Source organism: Pleurodeles waltl, chromosome 5 (genome assembly GCF_031143425.1).
Source record: "Pleurodeles waltl isolate 20211129_DDA chromosome 5, aPleWal1.hap1.20221129, whole genome shotgun sequence".
NCBI classification, from domain to species: domain Eukaryota; kingdom Metazoa; phylum Chordata; class Amphibia; order Caudata; family Salamandridae; genus Pleurodeles; species Pleurodeles waltl.
This window is the reverse complement of record NC_090444.1, coordinates 141,934,663-141,949,298: the sequence shown is the minus strand read 5'-3', so window position 1 is coordinate 141,949,298 and position 14,636 is coordinate 141,934,663. Positions and strand designations below refer to the sequence as shown.

Sequence of the window (14,636 nt, the reverse complement as noted above, 5' to 3'; positions counted from 1 at the left end):
CTCAGGAGTTAGCTCTTCTGTGAGAGTGGAGGAGCATCACCCTGCTGAAAAAATGCCCCATAGCAGCTGAAAAATAAAATGGTAATAAAGTTTATGTATTGCCATTTTTTTTTTCAGCAAACCATTGTGAACCGAGTGTCAGGACGGGGTGAGGCAATTGCTGCTGAGTGGCAGCAGGCAGCTGTGCACTATGTTTAAAGTGCGCATGTCTCCTTGGCCTGCCGTCTTGCATCAGGCAGCCAGACATGCTCATTTTAAGCTTCTCTAACTCAGCTGTTTTATGACAGCTGGATTAGAGAAAGCCCAGGCCTCCGGTGTTCTTAACAGCTCCCTCCAAACCTGACACTTCTCATATGCTGTTTAACAGCATGAGAGCAGCCCCAGGGTTGCCTTCGCAGAGGAGGAATTATTGTGGAGGAAATAGTTGGGGATTGCCCATACCTGAACACTTCAGTTTGTTTACTGGTAAGAGCTTACTCTAGGGATGTAATTGCATTTCTTAACTTATCCCCAGACATAGTGGCACACAGGGCAGAGCTGGACATTTGGACATTTTGTTGCATTTTCGGAGAGTTTAAAAAAAAAAACAACGGGCCTCATTACGAGTGTGGCGGGCCAGGCCGCCTGCCCTATTATGACTGCGGTGGAGCCTGCAGCCTGGCGGTTATAATCCACCAGGGCAGTGCTGCAAGCAAGCACTGCCCTGGGGATTAAGAATCCCCATCCGCCAGCCTTTCCATGGCGCTTTTCACCACCATGGAAAGGCTGGCGGGATGGGGGCATCGGTGGCCCCCATGAACAGCCCCATCACGGATTTCACAGCCCGAATTATGGGCAGTGAAATGCACGATGGGTGCTGTCGCACCGAATGCACCACAACATTGCCGCCGGCTCAATTATGAGCCGCCGTCAATGTTGTGGTGAGTTTTCCACTGGGCCAGCAGGCCGAAACACTGTTTTCACTCTCTGGCCCAGTGGAAAACTCCCAATAGGGCGGCAAGCATACCACCACTGGCGGTATGCTGGCTGCAGCGGCTTCAGCGGTCTTCATTGAAGGCCGCTGAAGTGGTAATGAGGCCCAGTGTCTTGGAGGGGTGGAAGCAGTGCTAACTTCTCATATAGGTACCAGGGCCCAAGGTATCACTAAGAATGCAGCTGTAGCTTGCACCACCCACTGTCCCAACCATTTCTGTAGAATGCCACTATAAATGGCGTATGGACACACTGCTATTACTATTGCTAGTGCATATTGTATTAGTAAATTGAAGTGCACTGCTGAAATTAGGTAGACCATGCCACCATGTGGTAGAATGTCCTAAAAGGTGTTGGTGTTAAGAACTAAGTGAAGTGGCAAAAGACCACAACAAATTAGAACACTGGGTTCAAGTGTCTACTGGAAGCTTTTTCCTCTGTTTAAGCTTTGTGGTATGATAAAGTGCTGGAGTGAATGGAACCAGATTAGAGGGGTAAACTGGTACTGCGTGGGCAGAGAAAGAATTTTTAGATACACGTCCAGTTATTTTCCCAAGTGCATAGATGTTGGACCTGCCCTTTTTACAGGGTCATCCCCAAACTTTTTGCCTCCTTCCTCCTATTTTTTTTCTGACCTGTTGTTGTTGGCTTTTGAACTCTGGGCACTTTACCACTGTTAACCAGTGCTAAAGTGCATATTCTCTCTGTGTAAATTGTACTGTTGATTGGTTTATCCATGATTGGCTGTTTGACTTACTTGTAAGACCCTAGTAGAGTGCACTATATGTGCCTGGGGCCTATAGATTAAATGCTACTAGTGGGCCTGCAGCACTGGTTGTGCCACCCACTTAAGTAGCCCCTTTACCTTGTCTCCGGCCTGCCATTGCAAGGCCTGCGTGTGCAGTTTCACTGCCACTTCGACTTGGCATCTAAAAGTACTTGCCAAGCCTAAAACTCCCCTTTTTCTACATATAAGTCACCTCTAATGTGTGCCCTAGGTAGCCCCTAGAGCAGGGTGCTGTGTGGGTAAAAGGCAGGACATGTACCTGTGTAGTTTACATGTCCTGGTAGGGTAAAACTCCTAAATTCGTTTTTATTCTACTGTGAGGCCTGCTCCCTTCATAGGCTAGCATTGGGACTGCCCTCATACATTGTTGAAGTGGTAGCTGCTGATCTGAAGGGAGTAGGAAGGTCATATTTAATATGGCCAGAATAGTAATACAAAATCCTGCTGACTGGTGAAGTTGGATTTAATATTACTATTTCAGAAATGCCACTTTTAGAAAGTGAGCGTTTCTCTGCACTTAAATCTTTCTGTGCCTTAAAATCCACGTCTGGCTAGGTTTAGTTGACAACTCCTTGTGCATTCACTCAGACACACCCCAAACACAGGGTACTCAGCCTCACTTGCATACATCTGCATTTTGAATGGGTTTTCCTGGGCTGGGAGGGTGGAGGGCCTGCCCTCACACAAAGGACTGCCACACCCCCTACTGGGACCCTGGCAGACAGGATTGAACTGAAAGGGGACCTGGTGCACTTCTTAGCCACTCTTTTAAGTCTCCCCCACTTCAAAGGCAAATTTTAGTATAAAACAGGGCCTCTGCCCTACCATCTCAGACACTTGCTGGAGAAGAAACCTGAACCAGAACCTGCATCCCGCCAAGAAGAACTGCCTGGCTGCTCAAAGGACTCACCTGACTACTTTCTACAAACGACTGCTGCCTTGCTGTTGGCCTGCTGCCTTGCTGAACTCTTGTCTTGCTGCAAAAGTGCTCTCCAAGGGCTTGGATAGAGCTTGCCTCCTGTTCCCTGAAGTCTCAGGACCGAAAAGACTTCTCTTTTTCAACGGGATTCCTTGTGCGCCGAAAAATTCGACACACGTCACAACACACGTCTCCCCGCGTGGAAAATAACGACGCAAGTCCGCGTGTGAAGGGGCTTAACTGACGCACACACCATTTTTCCACGTATCTCCTCCTCTGCGGCCCTCTGTGGAGATTTTCCACTCCAAACCAGGTACTTTGTGCTGGAAAGAGACTTTGTTTGCTTTTTAAAGACTTAAGACACTTTGTATCACTTTTCAGTGACATCTTTACAAATTCATATTGCATCTTTGATTGTTTTGACCTGCAAATACCCATATAAATATTATATATTTTTCTAAACACTGTGTGGTGTATTTTTGTGGTGCTATATTGTGTTATTGTATGATTTATTGCACATATACTTTACACATTGCCTTCTAAGTTAAGCCTGACTGCTCAGTGCCAAGCTACCAGAGGATGGGCACAGGATAATTTGGATTGTGTGTGACTTACCCTGACTGGAGTGAGGGTTCTTGCTTGGACAGGGGGTAACCTGACTGCCAACCAAAAACCCAATTTCTAACAATAGATTACTGTTGCTTATTAATAAGTATTTTAAGATGGTTTGTTAGACTTGGCATCCTTGGCATGGTTTCCCCTAACGTTTTGCCTTATGACCTCATGTTTTTGCTTACTTCGTTTTGCTGACCTTAGGTTTCTGTGTACTTTACCACTGCTAACCAGTGCTAAAGTGCTTGTGCTCTTTCCCTAAATCGTTGTAACATTGGCTTATCCCCAATTGACATATTTAATTTACTTGCAAGTCTCAACTAGAGTGTACTACATGCACCCAGGGCCTGTAACTTAAATGAAACTAGTGGACTCTCAACAGTGATTGGGCACCCTCTTAAGTAGCCCTTTAAACCGGTCTCTGGCCTGCCACTGCAGAGCATGTTTGTGCAGTTTTAAACTGTCATGTTCACCAGGCAAAGTAAACCTTTTTACAGGCCCAAACCTTCTTTTTTAATACATCTAAGTCACAGCTAGGTAGGCACTAGACAGTCCCAAGGGCAGGGTGCAGCGAATTAAAAAAGTTGGACATGTACATTCAAGTTTTACATGTCCTGGTAGTGAAACTCTTAAATTTGGTTTTCACTGCTGCAAGACCTATCCCTTCCATAGCTTAACATTGGGATTACCTCATTTAAGGAGGTGTGAAGGCCAAAAGGTAGGGGAAACCATGCAAGGTCTAACAGGTGTCCACCTCAGCTGAGAGTAAGGAGAACTACACCAACCCCTTGGGGCTCTCTTCACTAAGGCAGAAGAATCTGTAGAGACCGTTAGCACTGGCATAGTCAGTGCCCAGGAGATGCCCCACAAAAAAGGCCTTTCCCTCAACAGTTTGGGATTCTCACCCCTCATATGCGTTAACATCTCAGGGGCCTGTTGTCTGTCTGGATTTAGAAGTGAGCATCAACAAGTATGGTCTCATCTTCAGGGCCCAGACCACAGCAAAGGCATCCCTTTCTATCACAATCCACCTGTGTTTCCTGGTACATAATCTCCTACTGAGGAAGGCCACAGGTTGATCCAAGTCCTCTTTGTTTAGCTATTAGAGCATGGCCTCTATGCGTTGATGTGAGGTGTCTGTCTGCACAACGACTTCTTGGGAGAGATCAGGGGCCTTGAATATGGGTGCTGCATGCATGGCCTCTTTCAGGGAGTCAAAAGTTTTCTAGCTCGCCTCTGTCCAGATCACTTGGTGTGGCTGCTTCTTTGGAATCAGTTCTGTCAAGGGTGCAGCAATGGAGCCATAAACCTTGACAAATCTCCTGTAATAGCCAATGAGGCCTAGAAAGACCCTCACCTCTGTCTGGGTCTTGAGGGTTTCCAAGCCACAACATGGTTTCAATTTTGGCTTGGAGGAGCTACTCCTTGCCTTCTCCAACTTGGTTACCCAAGTATACAACTGACCTTGCCCTATCTGGCACTTGCTGGCCAGGTCTTCCCTCTACAAAGCCTGAAACACTTTCTTAAGATAGCACAAGTGGTCCTCATAGCTAGAGCTGAATACTGCAATGTCATCCAAATAGGCGGCACTGAAGTTCTCCAACCCAGCCAGGACCTGGTTTACCAATCTCTGGGAGGTGGAAGGGGTATTCTTAAACCCAAAGGGCATTACCCAGAACTAGAAGTGCCGTTCTAGGATAGAGAATGCAGGCTTTGCCTTGGCGGAATGGGACCAAAGTGATCTGCCAGTACCCTGATGTTTGGTCAAACGTGCTGAGGAACTTGGCAGACCCTAGTTGGTTTATGAGCTCATCAGCTCAGGGGATGGGGTGTGCATCAGTCTTGGTGACTGCATCGAGCCCACGGTGGTCTACACAGAACCTAAGTTAGGGTGTGACACATGGAGGGGCAGCCTTAGGGACCAATACCACTGGGCTGGGTCAAGGGCTGGTTGAGGTCTTAGTAACCCCTAATGCCAGCATTTTATATACCTCCTCCATAATACTGACTCTCACCTTGGCAGACAACTTGTAAATGTTATCCTTTACAGGAAGGCTGTCCCCAGTATCAATATCAAGAGTGCACCATGCAGTGAGTCCTGGGGTAAGGGAGAACAAAGAGCAAACTGCCCCAGCACCTGGTGGCAGTCTCTCTGTTGGAGTAGGGTTAGTGTAGGGCAGAGGTGGACACCCTCCACTGATTCATTCTGCCATTTAAAAGTGGTCAGGGAGAGGTTCACTCTCCTCTTCCACCCTATCATCAGTGACTGGGAGCATGGTTAGTTCAGACCTCTTTTGGAGGATGACATGCAGGCTCCTAAAGGGTTCCTGGGAGTCTTGGGGTCCACCAGGTAGGTGTTGTTACTCTTGAGATCCTTCACCTCACAAGGCCCAGACCAGCAGTCTTGAGGGCCCAGGGCTCCAAGTGCTCCATCACCCACACTTTTTGACCAAGCTCAAACTCAACCAGAGTGGCATTCTGGCCCTACCGCCATTTCATGTCCTCCTGGCTGGCTTTCAAATTCCCCTGAGCAGGTTTCCTGAGGCGCTCTATTTGCAGAGTGCCAGCATGTTTAGCTGATCACATCTCAGGAAGTGCTCCCGGAAGCTGGATCCCATCCATCCTTCACCAAACACGGAGGTCCTCGCACAGGGTGCCAATAGAGAAGTTCAAAGGGGCTTATGCCAAACCCCTGCTGCAGTACCTCCCTGTAGGCAAACAAAAGGTATGGCAGGAGGACATGTCACTTCCGCCTTCTGGGTTCTGACAGACCCATTATCATGCCCTTTAGGTCCTACTGAACCTTTCAACAAGCCCCTTGGTTTGAGGGTGGTAAGGAGGGGAGAACTTGCAGGTTACTTCACACTCTTTTCACATGGCCTTCATGTACCCTGACTAGAAGGTGGTACCATGGTCGGATACCATCTCCTTAAAGATCCCCATCAGTGCCCTGGACACTGCAGATGCAGTCACCATTCTCAGAGGGATAGTCTCCTAGTTCCAGGTGGCATCGTCCACCAGGACCAGTCTGAACATGTTGCCCATGGCTGTCTTGGGGTCCAGAGGCCCAACAATGTTGATGACCACCCTCTCAAAGGAGGTACCAATGACAGGAAAAGGTTGAGGTGAGCCTTGCACTTCCCTCCTGACTTGCCACTGGCCTTTCAGGTGAGAAGGGACCTACAGAAAGCGTCTGAGGCCTTCCTCATTTGAGGCCAGAAAAAGCGGGAAACAAGCCTGTCAAAGGCCTTGTTCTGCCCCAAATGACCTGCCAGAGGTACATCATGAGCCAGCTCCAGTAGGGAGGTCCTATAGCACTGAGAGGGGTATCAACTCATAGGTTGCACAGGCTCAGGAACCTTATGCTTACTATACAGGAGACCATTCTCCTAGTAAATCAGGTGATAACCAGAGGTGTCGCCAGCTGTCTGGGTTGGGGCCTGCTGCAATAGGCCTACAAGAGTGGAGCATTCCTTTGGCACTCTGCAGAACTTTTTGGTGGGACCCTTTTTCTTCTGCCCATTGGTTGGCTCAGACAGGTTCCCCAGTTCGGCTACATTCTTCCCGGTAGGCTCCTGAGTGCCCCTCGCAGGGTCAGCCTCCTCCCAGGCCGTGGAAATTTCAGGAACAGGTTTTACACACCCCTTGCCCTTTGTCTTCTTGGCAGGCACCTGGGCCATTATTCTAGGCTGCAGGTCTTCCTGATTACTCTCTTGGGCTGCTATGGACCTTGTGGTCAGGCAAACCTAACTTCTCCAAGTGAGACCTGACTACCAGCCCCTTCCAGGCAGTATACTCCAGGTCATTGCCAAGCAGACAATCCACAGGCATGGATGGATTCACAACTATACACAATGAATCTGAGACTCCCCGTTCAAAGGGCACCAGTGACATGGGGTAGTGACTATCACAGTTGTCAGCTGCAACAACCTGGTGGAATGCCTTACGGGCTATCTGCTCTGAGGACACCAGATGTCATCTGACAGTCGTCATGCTGGCTCCAATATCTCTGAGTCTCCACCCTCTGCCCACTGATGGTGACCTAATGCCTATACTTTTAAGTGTGCCTAGGCATAAGTGTTCTCTATACCATCTACCTGTCACCCAGGGAAACTAGGGTAACCTCTACTCTGCCCCCCACAGTACGTGGGACAATCTGCTCCCAAAGTGCTACACTCACCAACCCCAATGACTGCCCACCTTTGGGGGGCTGTGCTCGCCTGGGTCACCTGACATCCCCCTTAAAGTCCCCTTCCTCTTGCCACCCATAACACTTACGGGGTGCCTTTCCTGAAGACTTACTATCAGGGAACCATCTCTTTTCCTTTTCAGGTTGGGGATGGGAATCATAACACACTGAACTAATTTGGGGCCTTTTAAAGAACTCTGCTTATGTTTCTACCCCCCTCTTTCTTCTGATGAGGACCCTGCCCACCCTTGTGGTGATCCACCAGGATACCTTGTTCTGGACCCTGATGTGGAGTCAGCAGTATGCCTCCCTATCAATCTCCCTGGAGTCAAGCAGCTTAGTGTCAATCAAGTGTTGGTACAGATCTTCACAACAAAGACTGAACATGTACTCCGTTGCAATCAACAGCCCCTGATTATATTTTACTTCACTTCCCTTCTGCCAACTATCCTGTGCCTTGTGGAAAGAATCAACATAGTACACCCAGGTCTGTTGGGCCAGCTTCTGGCTTTCCCTGAACTACTCCCTATACATTTTTGGGGGCAAACTATATTGCCTGATAAGTAACTCTTTCATGAGGCTGTCCTCCCTCTCAAGTGTCAGTAGGGTGTACCTCCCCTTTCTGGGGATATGCCTCCACAGACTAGCTCCTGAACACCCCCTCATGGAATATGTGGATCAACAAGGCAATCTCAAAAGCATCAAACCACTTATCAATATTATCTTCCACACCAAAGTCAGGCACCAGATATCTAGGAATGTAGACCCTCTTGTCCCCAGAGGGCACTGAAAAAATGCTGCCACCATTACCACTTGACTTCACTTGCTTAGCATTGATGTCCAGTTCTTTAAGGCTTAGCTCATAGGACATTTTTCTTTCCTCCCTCAATGGCAAATTACTTATACTTTAAAGCCCTCTCAGGCTTTTCCTTTGCAATTTTAATTTGGCCAGCTCTGACTTGAGCTTCCTCTCCACCCTCCTGTCCTCCAGCTCCTTTGGGGACAGGCCTCCAGAAAACACACTGCTTCCTGCCCTGGGAGTAGGTTATCCCCCCTCCCAACAGACTGCCTTCCAAGATTCTACTGTTGGTCCTGCTACAATTCCTCCTCATTATATAGCCCTACCTCCTCATCATCTGTTGGGTATGGTGGGCCTCTGCCCATGCTCCCAAGGCCTTTTGGAGCTCTGCCTTTTTAGTGTTCCTTTAAGCAGGCAAAATTCCTTGAGCTGGGCCACGGTGTAACTCTCCAGGTTGGCCAGCTCAAACTCCATCTTTGCAGGTGAGGTCACAGACACAACAGCCAGGTAGTGAGAGGATAAATCAAAAAGGCCAAACAGGAAGAGTTTACTGGAACTGGTCTTAGATATTGGATGGTAGTGGACACCAAATCACTGTGTGGCACTTACGCCCACTTCCAAGGGTATAGAACTAGGGTGCCACCATTTGGCAGGACAGACTCAAAAATGGGAGAGTCCAGGTGCAGGAGAAGGGTAGTTTGAAGTCTGTTATGTTACTTAAGATCAGGAGACCAGCCACCTAGCCCTTGGAATCACTCTGGGTTCTGAGCTGGAGGGATTCAGGTCCAGTCCTTCTCACTCACAGGCAAGAGAGCAGCAGGCACAGTTCAGCACAGCAAAGCAGGAGTACATCAAACAGCAGTCCAGCAGAGTGGCAAGCCTTCAGCAGCACAGCAGTCCTTCTTTCTTGAAGTGTATCCGTAGATCCAGAATTGTATTGAAGTGGTGGTGTCAGAGATCCACTACTTATACCGATTTGGGTCATTGAAGTGGGGGGCAGAATAAGAGCAATAAGGGTATTAGTGTCAGTGTATCTTAATACATTTAAGGACCTCTCCACCAAACATTGGACAATGTACTCTCAGTACCAGCCTGGCCTCAGAGATTGATAAAAGTCAAAATTTTATGCTCTAGCAAAGTAATGGTTAAACATTTCAGACCTGTTTGCTTCAGGTTTCCTAGTCACCTGCCTCTACATCCTACATTTTCCTTCTTATTTTGGCTCACTCATTTACTGTGTATGGATCATCCTTTTTAATAGATTTTGATGCTGTGTTGTTGCAGTTTAGGTTCTGGTGGCTAATTAATTATCTTTGTCTATGTATATGGTATCACACCACTGTATCCTTCTATTATGTGAATGCTATTGATTTTAATAACCTCATCCCTTCAAAAGGGAGTCCTTTTTAAAATATATATATATTTTATTTGATAGATTATGCAGGTAGGGAAGGTACAAATGTTCCATAACAACAACATTCATTTGAAATGCCATCATAATTAGACATAAAAAGTTATACATACATGTACAAGTGCCAGTTTATCCCTATTATCTCTTCTGGGCTTTAAAGGCTCAACCACCCCCAAATGCTTTGATGCTTCCGAATTGCCCCTATTCTCTGAGCATAAAGATCTTCTTTTAACAGGACTACTTCCATCTTGCGTACTCAAAGTTCATATGATGGGGGTGTTACTGTTCTCCATTGTTGTAGTTTTAGTGACGATGCAATGAAAAAGATCTGTTTTTGTTGAATAGAGAGTTGGACAACTAGGGATTCCGAAAAGAACCCCTAAGGTCCCAGAACTAAAGACACCTGTATTTTGATGATGGGCCACTGAAACACTCTTCCCCAGAACTCTGCTAAGGCAGGACAAGTAAAACACACATGAAGCCAATCTACCAAACTGTGCTTCCATCTAAAGCATTGCCCCTGAAACAGAAGGAAACATTTACTTCACACAAGAGGGTGTATTATAGAGCATCCATTTTACAAAAAAGACATCCTTTTAAAACTGGCACCCCCACATGGCCTTTTGGGGAAAATACTGAAGAGCAGAATCTAGATAGAGCTTTTGCTAAGATTAAAATATTTACAGACTTAGGAGGCTAGAGAGTTAACCATACGAAGTCAGAGGCACTCCTCTGTAAACAGTACCAAACTTCTCTTGCCAGCAGATATGAGGGCACATCTCTGGGCTCTAAGTCCCATTAGGTATTTGGGCAAATATGTTTACCATGATTTTGCAGACCTCTATCAATTGAACTATCTCTCCACTCTCAAAAAAGCCCAAAACCTCCTTCGTCAATGCACTGTCCTTTGACAGTCATTGGTCGCACAGCATTAATTAGAATTATGATTCTCCCATAATTTTTGTTTAAATTTTCAAATGTCATAATCAAAGTCCCTTAAAAATTGTTTAGGACAGTTGATCAGATATTGCGCCAGTTTATATGGGCAAATAAAAAATATTTGTACTAAGCTTGAAACCCAGCATTTTTAAAAATAAAATGAGGCGGCATATTTAGACTGGGCTATTAGAGCAGCTACATCCCATAAACTCGACAACTTTTATCTCAAACAGATACTTCTGGATGATAATGTTCAACTTCCTCATTTCCATAACGTCCCATGGCTTCCGAAGCATAACAGGGATAAGCTTCCCCTTCTAGTATGGCATAGATATGTCCAGCTCAGAAAGGAGTACCGTTTTTCTCGGATTCACCCCTCTATATCGCTATACGAATCCGAGGCGTTGGGCCTGCAGGTGTGCTCAAGCAACTTTAAAGAATGGGAAACGCTGTGGTTTTCACAGTGCAATTACTTTTTTACTGGCAGGGAAAATCAATTCATGGGAGCTGCTTATAGCTAGCAAACCAGGTATCCAGGATTCCTTTAACCTCTCCTACCAAATCCACCATTTTGTTCAATCAACCCAGACATCAATGGACACGTTAGCCTCCATTATTCCCCAAGCACACTAAGTAAAGGGTCAAATAGGGGTGGGACTACAACTTTATGGAAAAATCGCTCCCAAGCCTCTGACTGGGAGCGGGACCACTACAGGGTTTAAGATTGATTCACAGATTAGGAAGAAGAATAACGTATTTTCAATAATGGGAGTCCTGATTATCATCTATTATTAGCATTTTGAGCCTTGAAAACTTAAATAATTTTTGTGGAAATCAGTGTACGATTTAAGTAAAGGAGTACCACTCTCTTATTTCTTTAATCGTAGAATATTCACATAGCAGTGCTGATATTTCCCCACACACCTTTGATCGTGCATGTTAAAAGCACGCATAGATGCTCACCTTCCTGCCATCACCATCATAGAAGTTGGGGGAGGCAACTCTGTAAGTGGCTTCTTCTACTAAAGGGCTTCGACCCGCATGCATGGAGGACTGTGGAGATGCACAACAGCAGAGTTCTGGCAGACTTAATCTCTGAAACAGATTCACAAAGAAACAATCACTGATGTGTCAAGCTTTTACATTTCCTACACAAAATCTGGTGCTTTGGTGTGCATGAAAAATAAGTTAGCAACAAAGATTTTAGATTGCAATAACAAAAGGCAGAGACGTAACAGCAGAAGTACAGCAACATTGAACAAAGCACACTGAGTCAACGAAAGGAGAATTTGCCATAATAAAATGCTGACTATATTCAAAATGTACAACCATAGACAAACTTTCATGCATACAATCAATGCAAAGCAGGATGCTGCAAGAGCAATGCCGCAGAGAAAAGAATATTGCAACCGTCACTTGACAAATTGCATGCAATACATATTCAACATTCACATTGTAAAATTTGTACACAATCACATTCACATTGTAAGATTTGGACACAATAAACAAAATTAAAACTGAGCAATCTACGAGATTTGTGCGCAGAATTCATTCAAACACTGGAAAATATCCAGAGCTGTAGATTGCGGTACACAGTTGTTGCAAGGGGAAACCCTAAACAATATTTATACTATTATTGTGGCAAGATTTGGTTGAGGATAGTGGCAAATGTCCTGCATATAATTTGCAAAAAAACTACCTGAACTAATATTGAAATTTTTGCAAGTCTGACAAGGACTTGTGATACATTTCAAAGGGTAATCCTGATAATCGCTGTAAACCAACGGTCTAATTCCAGGGTATGAGATACTATTGTGTACTGTAATACCCCTCCGGGAAATAACAATATTATGAATGCATTTGTTTCATGGTCCTGTCTTACCTCTCCAGTACCAGTTCTACAGATGAGGATCAAATATTAATTCTGAGCTGCAAAAACTAAGGACCCTTTTCACTAAGGTAAATTTACATGAGTAGATTTACTCACATGTAAATTTACTCTTTTATGTAGGTGTAAAGTTACAAATTTTTAGATTCACATCCAAGAGTAGGCTTAATATCTCCAGCTCCTCAAATGAGGATGGTGAGCCTGTTACAACATAATTTACTAGTCTAAAGTTACTACTACTTACTTTTGTACTTTATTAAAAAATTGCACTTTGTAGTAGGTTTTGTAGTACTACAGTAGCACATACAAAGGTTTATTCAGAAACTGCACTTTTGTAGTAACTTAGACTTTTGAGTAAGTTTACTACTTTTAGATATCCCCAAACTGTACTGTTGTAGTGGCTTACACTTTTGTAGTAACATATGCTTTTGTAGTGAGTCCCTACTTCATTATTTCTGTTGTTGGAGGGTGTAATAGTAACAGTGGTTGCCAATGAGTGTGCTGTACTTGTAACAAAAGTGTACATTATTGAAAAGGAGTTAGTTCCTACAAATGTGCAGTTTGTGAATATTGAAAAGCAGTAAACTTACTCAAAAGTATGAACTTATTCAAAAGTGTGAATTAGATTTGTGAATCAGGCCCATATAGCCCTATTCACAAAGGTAAATGTACATTTGTACATTTATTCACATTAAGTTTACTATGGGGCCTAAGTTACACTCTTTCGCTATGTGCCATTTCTGGGTGTAGACTTGCATGTTTTTATCTTGTGTAGCCAGGGGTAGAGATATCCAATAGTAAATTTATGAGTGTCAAGTTACTGCCAGTAGCTTTTCATGCATCAGTGGTGACCCCAGCCTTTGTGGTGGAGATCACCCTGTGGAAAAGTATAGGAAAATGTATTAAAGTTTACTTTCCAGGTGTGGACTTACATGTTTTTACTCACTGAAACCAGAGAGTGGATATATCCATAAGTAGATTTATAAGGGTCAAGTTACTGCTAGTAACTTTTCACACACTGGTGGCGATCTCTTCCACTGTACTGGAGACCTCCCCATCGAAAAATATGGGTAAAATTGTTAACATTTATTGTTCTTTGAAAAATGTGAAACATATTTTTAATATATAATATAAATGTAAAATGTTTTAAAATATTTACGATTAACATGGAAATAATAGAATAAAATATTTCAGCACATTAGCACATTAAACTGAAAATGTGTTAAATAATTTGTTTAAAATTATTTGTTGAATTCTTCCTGAAGCATAATTAAACGAAAATTCCCACCACAGTTACATTTTGCTTTGATATGTATTACATTGCCCTAAAAGTTCATTTTAAAACAAACATTTAACTCTTTAAATTTATTTTCACATTAGGTTTATTATTAAATGATAAAATAACAAACTAATTGCTTAATAATTTTATATATTTTAAATATATATATATATACATACATGTGTGTGTGTGTGTGTGTGTGTGAGATTGGCTGACAGCAGTATGGGGATGTTTCATACATTATTGTTTTATAATTTATGAAGATACTGTTTAAAGGTTTTTCCACTTATACCTTTATGGCAATATTTTGTTGCAAGGAATCATTGTGATAGATTGTTGCAGAGATACGTGATTATGGGGCAATGGATTGCCAGCCTTTGAGTATTTTGTTTATGTTTATTTCACGTAAGGTGTTTGTGGACCTTTAAAGAAATGATGGTTTTTTCCATATTTTAAGCTCTGACGAAGACCGTATTAGTCGATATGCGTGAGCTTTAATACAACTTTTGGGAAGCATTATCTCGGAGTGTGGGCTCTTTCTGGAGTTCTACTGATGAATGATTTGCAGTTTCATTTTTAGCGGGCTCCTGCGCATGCTCGCCCAGCACTGATCCGTTGGTGGAAGTAATCAGGGAATTGCAGGAGCCTATTCGCATTGTTTCCCTTCCCGATTCCCGCAACTGTGCTTTGATCTTTGCAAACTGCGCAGGTAAATGAATGGATGAGTGTTGACCCTCGCGTTTCGGAGGATACACAGGGGTTGACTTTCCCCCTCCACGTTTGACCTGCTCTATCTTTATTTGCACAATATGTTGAGATTTATAGTAGGGTTCAGTTACTT

At 44.2% G+C, this 14,636-nt stretch overlaps 1 protein-coding gene across 1 annotated transcript in view; it reads right to left on the bottom strand.

Moving 5' to 3' along the window:
- Nucleotides 1-14,636, bottom strand: part of LOC138295478 (calpain-13-like) — a 530,338-nt gene that overhangs the window by 144,295 nt on the left and 371,407 nt on the right. The window contains exon 15 of the mRNA XM_069233811.1: nt 11,592-11,723. Coding sequence (XP_069089912.1) covers nt 11,592-11,723 — 132 coding nt within the window. The remainder of the gene's footprint in view (nt 1-11,591; nt 11,724-14,636) is intronic.